Genomic DNA, 13,049 nt, shown 5'->3' with positions numbered 1-13,049 from the left:
GTAAATGTAAGCCTTAGATACGGATACCCTTCTGGTACATAAGATCTCCCATCGAGTGAGCAACCGTCAACTCAGTGATTCCTTCAATGTCCAAATAATACTGGACATCATCTATATAAGCAAGTGTAGTGCTTAAGAACCAGGAGACCGATTCAGTAGCACAAGACTCGGTCGAGACTCCACAGATAATTACGATTTGATCCTGCACTCGAGTTGCACGGCGGAGTAAGTGTTCGACCTCGGTTTTCGCATTTTGAATGATTGAGGTGTCGCCCTCGCCATGCATTTCATCCGGAAAGCTTTTGATATATTGAAGGAGGAGACTCTCTGTAAATGCACAGGGTTCTCCAATTAGCACCAACATCTCGTCCTTGATGTTTTTGAAAGCGAGCAGGCACGATGGGAGATCTAGTGACCTGTAGATATTTAAATTATGTTTCACTATTTATAAAATAAAAAAAGTCATGACATACAGTGCGTCATTCTTGTCATCACTCGTCTCCGGCTCAGATAGATCTTCATCATAGCCAAAGGCTACAGCCAGTGCTCTTTGAATCTCCTGCACCTCCTGTGATGGCTTTGTGAGGCGAAGCCCTCGTCACCTACTCAATATACCGTCTCTGTGTCTTTGTACGTCAGTTGAACTGCCGTCTGTCAAAGACAATAAATAAAACTCAAACTTACTTTGCGTAACGATGTTGGCGTCTCTCTTGACTCGCTTCAAGTTTTTCTTGCTCTGTTTTATGAAGGGGGGGACGCAGCATGATGATCGTGCAGACTGGGAAAATAGACGAGTGAGCAAGGATATGTGAGAGACCGGCAGAGGGATGTATACCAGTGGATGGTCCATCGCGGATCCATTAAATGGCAGCCTGAGGGCCCGGATACGAGACCCAGAAAGGGATAGAAGTTTCTGTGCTGAGAGAGAATGGAGGATCAACTGTAATAGAACATGCATCAGCCACCAATAGCGACTTCATTGACTTGTTCTAGTAGGACTGCGAACATACATCAATCATGCAGATACTGTTAGCATACTGGTGATAAATCTCCCCCTTTTCGTACGCCTCATCCAAGGCGTCCATATCGATCCTAACCCATGCAATTATATCCTGTAGTGACACCCTGACCTCTTGCACACGTGTAAGTACTGCGCTTCCTACCTTGCGTGCCTCAAGTTCTAGATCCTCAATTATGTCGAGCGCTGCGAGGATATTGATGAGGCCGTTCGTCACTTCAGACTGCTCGCACTGAATCAGTGCGCAGCATAAAGTTTCTGCGAAATCGCGGGATGAGTTTCTGATCACTGTGAATAGCTGTTGGTTTATAGATTTCGCATTGCTAGACAGAAATTTCATGAGTGGAGTTACAGTAGCTAGCCGATGAAATACCTTTCTTTATACGCCTGTCTATATTTACGAGCAGCTCTTGCCTTTTCTTCAGATGAGTTGTACAACTGAGGTCGGCCCATAGTGAGTGCGCCAGGGAGTTATACACGTTGGTTGGTATGCAAGGGAGATTTGCAAGGGAGATTTACTGCGTGTTCTGAATGCCCAGGTTGAACACCGCTATCTATTCAAATATAATAGATGAACACCGCTATCCATTCAAATATAATAGAAAATACCTGAGTCTGTGTATGCACCCTGGTTGGTGTGTGAAGGATATTTACACCTGGTTGGAGTGAGAGATTTACACGTGAGGCCTGGTTGTGCGAGGGAAATTTACTAATACTACACGTGAGGCCCTGGTTGGTGGTGCCCAAGGGAGATTTATGCGTGGGATAATGATGGGAACACACCTGTGAGCTCCTTACTAAAAATTTTCATTTCGGTTTCATTTCGGTTGCCCCGGCAAAACATATCAAGTCAGTGTAAATGTACGTGAAACACGTCACTGTCATGTGAATATTACTAAATCCAAAAACAGCATGGCCCCTCCTAGGTGGACGTCAGTTGAACAAGAGGCATGGTTGCAGCCTTGGTATGAAAAATTCAAGGCAAAGCAGGGTGAAAAAAGCAAGAACTACAAGAATTTCTTTGCCGACCTTTGTGAACAATGGTTCGAGGAGTTCCCAGAACCAAGGCCGGGTCACATCACAGAGATAGGACCCTGACGTCAATGGAGATGGGTGCGGCTTATGACGCACGTAAGACGGTGAGTATTCACCCATTAGGCTATGGATAATGATGTGACTAAATACATACGACAAAGAAATTATTTACGCGATTCAAAAATAGCCTAGGAGGTTCAAGATCGGGCAGAAAGGCGAAGGCAAATACAACGAGTGTGATCGATGCCATGGTTCGAAGCATTACTGAGTGCGAAAAGCCCACGCACATGCTCCAGGAACAGGAGGCATACTCAAAACTTTTCTACACAACTCGTGTTCAGCCAACTGTAAAAGGATCCCTGGAGAAAGCTGCTCAAGAACATAGGACACTTACCAACGGCGAACGTGTCGCTCTTGTGAAGAAGGAGACTGCGATGTTATATGCCCAGGAGTCGCCTGATATCAAGGACCAAGTGAAGCAATATCTCGAAGACCAGAAGCAGCAGAGAATCCAAGATAAGCAAATCGGACGGAGGCAAACGTGTGGTGATTACTCATGGTGAGCTCGTGTAAATTACGTTCAATGGCACCATATCACCAACTTACCTCCGCCCCGAAAAGAAACCTCGACAAACTTGCGGCAGTCGCCAACTCATTCTTGAAAGGGCTGGCAGAAGCAACTGGGATGTCATTCTCCCTCCTTGCTGGGGGTCCGTCTCCAGAAGCACTTGGGGCAATTGATATCTATAGGTAAGCTTGCATTTTAATAGAAAAATAAAACCATATCTTACTTGTCCAGTTTTCATGTCGGTCAAACAAAGCTAGGTAACAACTTTAGCACTGCATACCCTGGGTTTGACGCCGGTGTCATGGAGCCCTTTCGAGACTTTTTACATCGAGTATACCGTGAGTTTTGCTGAGCAGTTGGATTCATTGAACTGACTGGGCGTTAAATTTAATAGCTGAGGCTGGCGTATCGAGCCCACAACAGCAAGAGGGTAGTAGTGCAACTGGTGGCGACACCTACTTGGATATATATAACTCGGGCAATGAGCTTCTATCCTTTTGGGATACATCATCAGGTACCGGCAGCATTGTTCATTACTTATCCATGATTGATGTATCACTGTCAGGTACCAGCGGTAGCGGGCCTTCAATGCAACAGGATACATCCCTTGATGGACTCCTCACACAATCTCCCATCCTTCCAACGGCGCCTTTGCCCCCTTCGCACGGCACCTGCGATGACTGGACGACCCCAGACTTAGATATATTTCTCTCCAATCTGGATGTTCAGATGGGTTTGGAGCCGCTAGCTGGTGCATCAGAAATCGCTACTCTTACCATGGTCCGACTTCCCCCTGCATCACCGTTCACTGCTGGTACTGTCACCCTGCCTCCAGACACCAGCTCAAGCATGCTGCCCGCCATCTCCCTGCCTCCAGATCCAGACACCAGCTCAAGCATACTGCCCGCCGTCTCTCACACACCTCAACTGGACACTACTTCCACTCCCCCTCCAGACACCAGCTTGAACATACTGCCCGCCATCTCTCACATCCCTCAACCGGTCACTACTTCCGGTCACCCTCCAGATACCAGCTTGAGCGCCGAGTCACTCACTAGCGAACTTCCTCTCACTTCGACAACTCCTTCCTTTGACGTGGATCCATTAACACCTACCCCAGGAAGCGACCATCTTGATGAAATAGAGACCAATGATGGAACAGCGCTTGAAACACGCAGGACCAAGCGCATCCCCAAGCCATCAACACGCAACGACGCTGCAAATGTGATCGGCGCTTCTCGGAAGGAAAACAAGTGTCCCCGGGCTGAGATGTCTTCATACCACGGATCCAAGTGAGTTATATCTAATATTTGTTCTCAACTTGAGATTAAATACAATGAACAGGAGGGCAAAAGTGTGATGGGTCCTGAGTCACTTGTTCAACATATCTTGCTCATTCTGTTATCATCATTTGGCCGCACCGTTTTAATTTTTGGTAATGCAAGCATAGTAGTATAGTACTTTTAATAAAGACATGTCCTCCAAAAAGACGCAATATATTGTTTTCTTGTCTTCAGTCTCTGTACTACTTCATGCCACATCAACGATAGCCCATGCCTCATCAGATGATATCCTTGCATGTCGCCGTAAAGCTGATATCAACGATGAGGATGCTAGCAACACCTCAAACGTCTCAATTTTGCGCTCCGCCATCGAGGAACTGACTCATTCGAAGGAAAGCACCGAAGGAGGAAAAGAAAATAGTCATTGGTTGATGTAGCTAATAGTACATGTCCCTATGATGTATAAAACAACGAACTTAATTATCCTTCATGTGCATACCTCCACTCTCGACCGAATCTCGTACTGAGATGACCTTGTCCGCCTGCCTGACGATGTTGTGGCCGAATTTGCAGCTCTAGATGAAGTTGACGTGGTCAGTTACAATAGTGAGGATGATACATGGAATAAAGCAGAACATACTTTTGTTTTAACGAGCCGGATTGAGTTGAACATTTTGTAGATGAAGTTGAAGTGGTGAGGTAAATGGCGAGAATGACGGATAGGATGAAGCTTAACCTGGCAAAATGCAAGCACATGAGGACGGTGCGTCTAGGAGAAAGAAAGAAAAAGGATGTGAACTAACAACTTGGAGAAATTCAACAAAACAAGTGGATGTGCAAAGAAAAACATACCAAGCATGGGAAGTTCCTCATAGGCACTGAGAGAAGTCAAAAAGATAGATGAAAATACACAAAGAAAAACATACCAAGCACGGGAAGTTCTTCATAGGCACTGAGAGGAGTCAAAAAGAGAGATGAAAATACTACAAAGACAAGATCATAAGCAGGTACAGGCAAATAAGGCACTCACCTCAGATTCAAGAGAGATCTGCCCTCAATGCAGAACAACCAAGTATCAATCATGTGGTGCAACGGTCAAATGGACCAAATATTGGGTCCTACAGGAGGCAAGGGTAACAGGTGGTCAACATCCATATATGGCATTCAACCTCCATTTTTATGATTAGTAAGCCCGTAAAGCAGCTGCCCTTGGGATACATCCTGTTTGGATAGTGGATGATTAAACTGAAAGATGTATCGGAGTTTCTGGCTAATAGTCTGTTAAATCTAAACGTCGTATCAGACCTCAGATCCCAGATAACGGACTGAACATTAGTGTACCTAAACGTCGTATCAGACTAAGGTACGAAGTTAGTTGTAGCGCGGGCGGGAAGACGATGATGAACATACCCTCAGATCCCAGATAACGGACTGGGAAAAGAGGGTATTGGGAATCCGACGATACTATATACTATCTCGTATTCCAAACATTCAACTCCCGCGTTCGCGTCGGCATCCAAGCTCCAACACTCCTCCTCGACGCGAACTCAATCACTCCTCCTCGACTGGAGTCATGTTAACCCAAGGGCATCTCGTAGGCGATGGAAGTCCTTTTTTGGTAGAGCTTTTGTAAATATATCGGCGATGTTGCTTTTTGATTGGACGTAATGAAGTTTGAGTTGTTTGTCGTGGACACGATCTTGAATATAATGATACTTGATGTCGATATGCTTTACGCGTGCGTGAAATGAGGGGTCCTCGGATAAAACGATGCTCCCGTTGTTGTCACAGAGAAGTGGGGATGGTATGTTTTGTGGGTAGCCCAGGCCGAGCAGGAGTGCGCGTAACCAAACGACCTCTTGTGTGGCTTCGCATGCTGCTATAAACTCGGCCTCGCTAGTTGATAACGAAACGGTTTTTTGTTGTCACATGCACCATGAGATGACCCTGCTACCGAGTGTGAAACAGTACCCGCCGACTGAGCATCGTGTATCGACACAGTTTGCAAAGTCGCTATCGGTATGGCCTGAGAGGCGTGCGGGATGTTGACCACCAAGTGATAGTTTGAGGTCTCGGGTGCCTTTGAGGTATCGAACGACGCGCTTGGCTGCTTCCCATTGGACTGGGCCGTAGTCGTCTAGAAACTTGCATAGTTGCTGTACCGCGAAGGTGATGTCAGGTCGTGTACCGATTGCAACATACATTAGTTTGCCAACGAGGGATCGATACGGGGTTTTGGTCATTTGTGCGCGTACGTCGTCAGTGCATGGGGAATGGTCTTTACGCGATAGGTGCAAACCAGGCTCCATTGGTGTTGACACGGGGTATGCGTCTTTAAGGCCAAATTGGTCGACGACCTGATCGATGAGGGCGGTTTGGGACAGGGAGATGGTGCGTTTGGTGCGATCACGTTCGATAGCTATCCCGACGCAGAATCTGGCATCACCGAGGTCAGAGATTTGCCAGCGGCTGCGAAGTTGAGCTTTGAAACGGGCGAGAGCTGCCTTGTTGCTTCCGACGTTAAAGAAATCGTCGACGTGTATTGCTGTAAGAATGGTGCCCAGTTCGTCACGGCGGAAGTACACGCAGTGCTCGCACTCGAGTCGCTTGAAGCCCCAGGAAATGAGAGCGTTATGGAGGGTGCGGTTCCAAACGCGACCACCCTGTTTCATCCCATAGAGGCCACATTCCAATTGCCAAACCCAGTCTTCTTTGCCTGGCTCCGTGAACCCCTCGGGTTGTTCCATGTAGCAAATTTCGTCGGGATCGAGAAGACCGTTGAGGAAAGCAGTTTTGACGTCGAGTTGTTCGACTTCCCAGTCCAGAGATGCGCCCAGGTGTGCGAGTACCCGGAATGACTCCAGGCGTGCTGTAGGCGAGGAGGTTTTGGTGTAATCTTGGCCGTAGACGGCGGTAAAACCTCGACAGACATATCGTGCCTTGAACCGAACGGGGGTGCCTTTCTCGTCGCGTTTGAGCTTGAAGACGGGACGACCCTTCATGATGCGACGACCTCGTGGGACAGCGGATCGGGGAACGAGAGTGTATGTTCCGGTTTCTCTGAGGGAGTCGAATTCGTCTTTGAGGGCAGCATGCCATTGTGCCGCATGAGGGGAAGCCATGGCTTCGGCGTAAGTAGCGGGGTCATCAGAGCACTCACGTTCGAAGTCCTCAGGTACAGTGGCGGCGAATACATCGACCAGAGAGGCTAATTCGTCCTCGGAGATGGTGTGTGTGTTGGGGGTTGTGTCTTCAGGTTCGTCTGTCACAGAGGGTTGCATGGCCCATCGTCGATCGGCGGCGTTGACGTAGGGAAGGTTGTTGGCTTCACATAGTCGTTCGGATGGTGGCGAGGTGCGAGTTGATCGACGCGGAGGGACTGGTGGAGGGGGTGAAGGTGTTATTATTGTGGTAGGTGGTACCGGAGGTGGAGATGGAGGTGGCTCATCTGTAACAGAGGGAAGTGGTGGGTGAGTGGTAGCTCGGAACGGGTGAGGAACGGTTTGGTGAGACTCAATGAATGAGACATGAAAGCTAACGAAAAATTTTCCTGATTGTCGATGAAGGCAGCGGTATGCTTTAGAGTCAGTAGAATAGCCAACTAGCACACACTCAATAGAACGTGCGTGTATTTTGGGGTTGTGCGTGTTCTGGATCAGAACAAAGGCGCGACACCCGATTTCACGGAGGTGTGATACGTTGGGTGGGTGGCCGAACCAGCGTTCGAAGGGAGCAAGGCCTTGTTGAGACTTGACGGAGACCCGATTCGATAAGTAGCAGGAGGTAACCACGAATTCGTCCCATCTGTTGGGTGGGAGGTCACTGGCAAGCCGCATGGTGCGTGCACGACTCATAAGGGTGCGATGCACGCGCTCGACACGCCCGTTCTGGGCGGAAGTGTGGGGGGCGGTGAATTGATGTTGCGTCCCACGAGAGAGGAGCCACTCCCTCATCGCGGACGACTTCAACTCACCATTATCGGAACAATATATGCCGACGCGAAGGCCGGTTTCAACTTCGCGAGCACGTTCCCAGTGCTGGAGCGCGGTGAAGGCTGCGTCCTTGGATGCCAGGGGAATCGACCAAACGTAGGATGAAAAATCATCGATTATGTCCATAATGTAACGATTACCCGTGGCAAACACAACGTCAGGGTGCTCCATTAAGTCTACATGTACAACGCCCAACTTCCGGGTGGCGCGTGATCCCTCTCTAACCTTGGGGACGGACGATCTAGTCTGTTTCCCAAGAATGCAATGGTCACATTTGGGTGGCAAGGCAGAGAGGTCAGCGTGCATACCAGTGACATGGTTGCCGTGTGCCATATCGAACACTGAGCGGATGTTCGCATGGGCAAGGCGGCGGTGCCACACACTGAGGGAAGGGATGGGGGTGGAGTATAGGGCATCACCTGAGCCAAAGGGGATGGCTTCGTGTGCGGATGATGCGCGTTGATGAGTAGCGCGAATACGGGCACTAGCCACGCGATAGAGCCTGCGGGACGTGAGGGTGCCAGTGAGTGCACGTGCGCCGTTAGGAGCAGTGACCCAACAAGAGGTAGCATCGAAATGCGCGACGAATGATGCGTCCCGGCAGAGGCTGGAGACAGAGACGAGGCGAACGGCCGCTGAGGGAACATATAAGACGTGGAGAAGGGTGACATGTAAGCCCTTGCCAACGCGAAGTTTGACAGAGCCGATTCCGACAGCGTTGATACTAGAGTTCCCGATACCGCGGATAGAGCGAGCAGGCATGCGACGAAGCTCGAAGAAATCGGCAATCTCGTGAGAGATATGCACGGACGCACCACTATCGAGGAAGAATGGAGTGGTGTCGAGGTCAATGGGAGTGTAACGTGGTAGTTGTAAAGCGTCCGCGGCGATGCCAGTGAAGGCAAACTCACGTGTGTTGGACTGCCAATCGACGTTAGCCTGGAGATTCTCCCAGTCGATGAACATCGCATCCCATTCGGCGAGGTCGGTGTCAGAGAGTTCGTGAATGACGGCCTCACGAGCAAGTCCCGCGAATTCCTCAGAGGGAGGGGCGGGTGGGCTGGGTGCTGCGAGGTAGAACGCCTCGCCAGTGGAACTATCCAACAAGTAAGCGCGACCAGAGGAGTCAGTGCGGTGATTGGAATATGGGCGGGGTGCGGTGCCTGCAGGTGCCTTAGCAGACACTCCTGGTTTGGGGGTGGAGGTGTCGCGTTTCTCGCGAGCAGCGCGTTTTGCTGCGAGAATTTCATCTCGACGACCGTGAGCAGCGCCACCTTCAGCAAAGCACTCAGCTGCAACATGACCGCGACGCGAGCAATGGGAGCAGCAGGTGCCCTTATGACCAGGGCCCTTGCACGTAGAGCAAGACTTGGACCTACCCCCTTGCGCGACGAGGACTACATCGGAGGAGCTGCGGTTCTTGTCAGCATTGACCAGCTGTTGTTCCATATCCAGGCGGACGTGTATGTCGTCTGGAGTAAAAGGGTTGGAAGCGGTGCTGGCGGCAAGTGAGCCAGCTACCTGGTCGCGGACGTGGGACAAGTCTCCCGTAAGGGCGTTCAGCATGATGATAGAGAGGAAAACTTGTTGGGTTGGGATGCCCATATCGAAGATGGAGCGAACGCCCTCCGTAAGATGGTGACTGGTTTCGGCGAGGTTGGTGTCCTTGGAGTAGCGAACGTTGAGTAGCTCCTGGATTTTCAGAATTTGGGCGATCGGCCCGAGTTTCTGATGGCGCGAGCGCAGAGTGATCCAGGCGCGATGTGCGCTGGTGACTCCGTCGAGGACTCTCTTGTCGTCTGGTGAAACGCGATTGCGCAACGCGGCAACGATGCCAGCGTTATTCAAGTCCCAGTTTCTGGCTGCCAAAGGTTCCCGTGTAGCATCCGGGCGAAGAACGGTACCCGTGGTATAACCTTCGAGAAGGTTCATATGAAAGACTTCCATCATGAGTTCGGACCACGAGGTCCAGTTGTTCTTGACCCGATCAAGTAACTCGATCTTGTCAAGATCGGTCTTCGAGATCCGGCACGCGGAAATGGATACCGCAGATGAGGTCGGCGCGGGATAATACATGTATGGCGTGGTCGGCATGGGAGTTATTGTAGGTGGGGCTAGGGGGGTGCTTGGTTGTACGATGCTTGGGATGGGCTTTGGGCAGTCTTCGTCTAACTCGGTTTTCGACCGAGTGTGAGGCGCCATGGTGGTGGGGAGAAAAGAAGGGGCTTTCTCGTACAGGCAGGGTATATATATGCGTGTGTACGCCTCGAGGATCCCTCGAGGAAGCTCTCCCAATAAGGGAAGAAGGTTGATGGATCGAGAGTACGGTATCAGTAATACTCGTGTCCCGCCAATAAGAACACGCGTTCAGCACTCGCTGGAACGACGCGTTGGATATAATCTGAGAGGCTTCAAAGCGATCAGATGAGTTCCGGTAGCCTGATGCGTTTAGAGGTTCTGACTCCTTATATGGAGTCAGGGCTCATAACCTGTTAAATCTAAACGTCGTATCAGACCTCAGATCCCAGATAACGGACTGAACATTAGTGTACCTAAACGTCGTATCAGACTAAGGTACGAAGTTAGTTGTAGCGCGGGTGGGAAGACGATGATGAACATACCCTCAGATCCCAGATAACGGACTGGGAAAAGAGGGTATTGGGAATCCGACGATACTATATACTATCTCGTATTCCAAACATTCAACTCCCGCGTTCGCGTCGGCATCCAAGCTCCAACATAGTCCAGTATAGATACATCTATATAACACTATAGCCTGTGTTACCCTATCTTCTGGCCATTCGTGTTGCTTCATGGCGGTTATCATGCGCGGGGCGGCTTCGTTGAAGTGTTCCCATGATAGGTTTTCATCCTTGGTGAAAACTGCTTTGGGATCGCGGGTCTCGTCGGCGTTGACCCACGTTTGTTGACCTTCAGCGTTCGTCATTAGCGTTAACCTTGGTGCTTCGGTAGAGAGTAGGTTCTTCTTGGCCTCTTTCAAGCCTTTGTTAGTGAAATAATAGAGCTCACAATACTCTCCTGCTTTCAGTTTGCACACAGCGTAATGGGAAGGGATGACGACTGGGACGGAGGGAACTTTGGCATTGCCTACGGGAACAAATTTGGACTTGTTCTTCTTCTGTTCCTCTTTACGGGCTGCTTCTTGTTCTTCCGCTATAGCCTGTTGTCAATCTCGTTCTTCTTCGGTCGCTAAACGCCGCAGTTCCTCGGCATCTCTAGCGGCTTCTTCGAGTTGGTCTGCCCAGCATTCTCGAGCTGCAGTGTTGTTTATAGTCCAGAGTGTAGCTAGAAGCTCTGCTGCTTGTGCTTCGCGTTGGCTAAGAGTTGATTCCTGGCCGCTTCGTGCTCTTCTGCTCTGAAGTCTGGTAAAATAGCGATATTGGGGTCGTTAAGTAGGGGAGCCATTTATTTCAAAAGAGTGAGCAGAAAATGAGTGAGCTATGACTAGAGACCGTCTACGAGGTTCGGAAGCTGATGTGGTCGAGAAGAAAGCTGCTCCGCCACATTGCTTACTCACGCGTAGACTATATTCTATGATAGCCTCGTGCCTCGGCTAACTTAGAATTCGAACTCTCCAGAGGAGGGATTTTACTGTAGGTCATGATCAGTTCGTTCTATAAAACAATAACATGACCTGTTGGCCTGGGGCATAAGTGCATAGGTGTGGTCGGCGGTGTTGCGCATGTGCACTGCGAGTAGCAGAAAAGTTGTAGCAGAGTGTCCCTGCACCACAAATATCAGCACCCTCAGGCTTTTGCTGCAGTACGACACCACGGGGCACTTACCCTCGCTGTTGGCTTGCCTGCATTAACTGAATGCCGTTATCATCAGTGATCACTCTAACAGTTCAATGTGAGCGAAACGGCAACAGACAGTGGAATTAACCACAACTCCAAATGACGTCATCACTACTATATGTACGTTTTGCTGGTGTGCTTGCATGGACCTAATTTGTGACTCAAAGACGTCCTTGGCCATGGAAGAAGAAGTAATTGAAACGGCAAGACTTTCCAGCATCTTCAACAAAGGACTCCACTGCTCCTCCTCGTCACCAGGGAAAGAACTCGCAAATTTGTGAGCCGAGCCTAGCACGACGTCAAGGAGGGAGTGATCCTTTTCAAGAGTATAATCAGTGTGCTGCGGTGGTTTGATAGGACAAAAGATGTGGGTGATAACATACTCCAAGGTATCAGCCTTGGTAGATTCTGAGGCGATGGACATATCAAGTAGCTTTGATTTGGGACGGAAACTCCGCTACACACTTGGTGGCTCTGTTTGAGGCGCGAAGGGAAAAAAAGTTGGCTGCATCTGGTGCACACGCGAATCAATGAAATGAAGAGGTTGTATTGCAGTAAGATGTATGCATGTATTCGGGCAGTTACACGGTGATGTGTTGGAGAAATTTCTCGACAACGGAAACAACAATATTCATGCAGTCCTCTAGGATAGATGGTTGTCAGCCTGATACAAGGGCCGGGAAGTAGCAACTGCGCTATGATGCGAGGGCATACATGCTGAAAGGTGTGGAGACAGGCGTCAGACGAATGTATACAGTGCCGAGGCGGCGGGAGGGTATACTGTCGAGGAAGGCAAGTGTGACAATAGGAAGTATTCTTGTTGCAACAGTGATGGAAGTATGGCAGTAAACGACCTCGTGTCTTGGGGGTCTATGGAAACGAGGCAGGCTAATGTAGTGAAGTAAGGTAAAACGCACAATACACACACCTATGCAGCTGAGACAAAGACGCTCACAAACCCTCCAAAGTCGACCTCGACCGTGCTCAACACTACCAACCTCCAGTTAAATGTCGAAGCTCGTTCCAAGCACCACACCCCTTCGAACTTTTAAAAGTCATAAAGGAGACGTAAGGGCAGTCGCAGTTTTCCCCGATAGACGAAGAATAATTACGGCCTCAGTCGACAAGACGATTTGCCTTTGGGACTTGAAGACAGGTTTTGTGTTGAAGAAGATGGAGGGGCATCGCAGTGAGATGCGGGCATTGGCGGTATCACGAGATGGGCAAATAATAGCAAGCCGTGATGAAAATGGAGTGGTCATTGCTTGGAACGGAGAAACTGGAGAATCTCTCACCCAACCCATCAAAACCCACTTCAACTGGATCTACTCACTG

General features: G+C 49.6%; 4 protein-coding genes across 4 annotated transcripts; 1 reads left to right on the top strand and 3 right to left on the bottom strand.

Moving 5' to 3' along the window:
* Positions 1–13: 13 nt before the first annotated feature.
* On the bottom strand, positions 14–1,471 carry DEU56DRAFT_907324 (uncharacterized protein; the record flags this gene model as incomplete). The annotated part of the gene is made up of 8 exons (XM_041356891.1): positions 14–416; positions 474–568; positions 616–644; positions 685–778; positions 836–940; positions 1,011–1,112; positions 1,164–1,341; positions 1,392–1,471. The coding sequence occupies 8 exons, from the start codon at positions 1,469–1,471 to the stop codon at positions 14–16; spliced, it is 1,086 nt and encodes a 361-aa protein (XP_041213941.1).
* A 587-nt stretch (positions 1,472–2,058) lies between these two features.
* On the top strand, positions 2,059–3,917 carry DEU56DRAFT_951235 (uncharacterized protein; the record flags this gene model as incomplete). The annotated part of the gene is made up of 6 exons (XM_041359148.1): positions 2,059–2,157; positions 2,215–2,594; positions 2,675–2,803; positions 2,853–2,959; positions 3,016–3,135; positions 3,187–3,917. The coding sequence occupies 6 exons, from the start codon at positions 2,059–2,061 to the stop codon at positions 3,915–3,917; spliced, it is 1,566 nt and encodes a 521-aa protein (XP_041213940.1).
* Positions 3,918–4,151: 234 nt separating this feature from the next.
* Positions 4,152–4,987, bottom strand: DEU56DRAFT_897907 (uncharacterized protein; the record flags this gene model as incomplete). The annotated part of the gene is made up of 6 exons (XM_041356451.1): positions 4,152–4,213; positions 4,404–4,479; positions 4,545–4,640; positions 4,757–4,782; positions 4,831–4,856; positions 4,935–4,987. 6 exons carry the CDS (start codon positions 4,985–4,987, stop codon positions 4,152–4,154), a joined length of 339 nt encoding a protein of 112 aa, XP_041213939.1.
* Positions 4,988–10,519: 5,532 nt separating this feature from the next.
* DEU56DRAFT_951233 (uncharacterized protein) lies at positions 10,520–12,138 on the bottom strand (the record flags this gene model as incomplete). Its single annotated transcript, XM_041359147.1, has 5 exons — positions 10,520–11,070; positions 11,113–11,279; positions 11,476–11,508; positions 11,703–11,728; positions 11,839–12,138. 5 exons carry the CDS (start codon positions 12,136–12,138, stop codon positions 10,520–10,522), a joined length of 1,077 nt encoding a protein of 358 aa, XP_041213938.1.
* Between the last annotated feature and the right edge of the window lie 911 nt (positions 12,139–13,049).

The sequence above is a fragment of the Suillus clintonianus genome (assembly GCF_016758775.1).
Source record: "Suillus clintonianus strain FC179 chromosome Unknown DEU56scaffold_5, whole genome shotgun sequence".
Taxonomy (NCBI): domain Eukaryota; kingdom Fungi; phylum Basidiomycota; class Agaricomycetes; order Boletales; family Suillaceae; genus Suillus; species Suillus clintonianus.
This window is presented reverse-complemented; position numbering and strand designations above follow the sequence as displayed.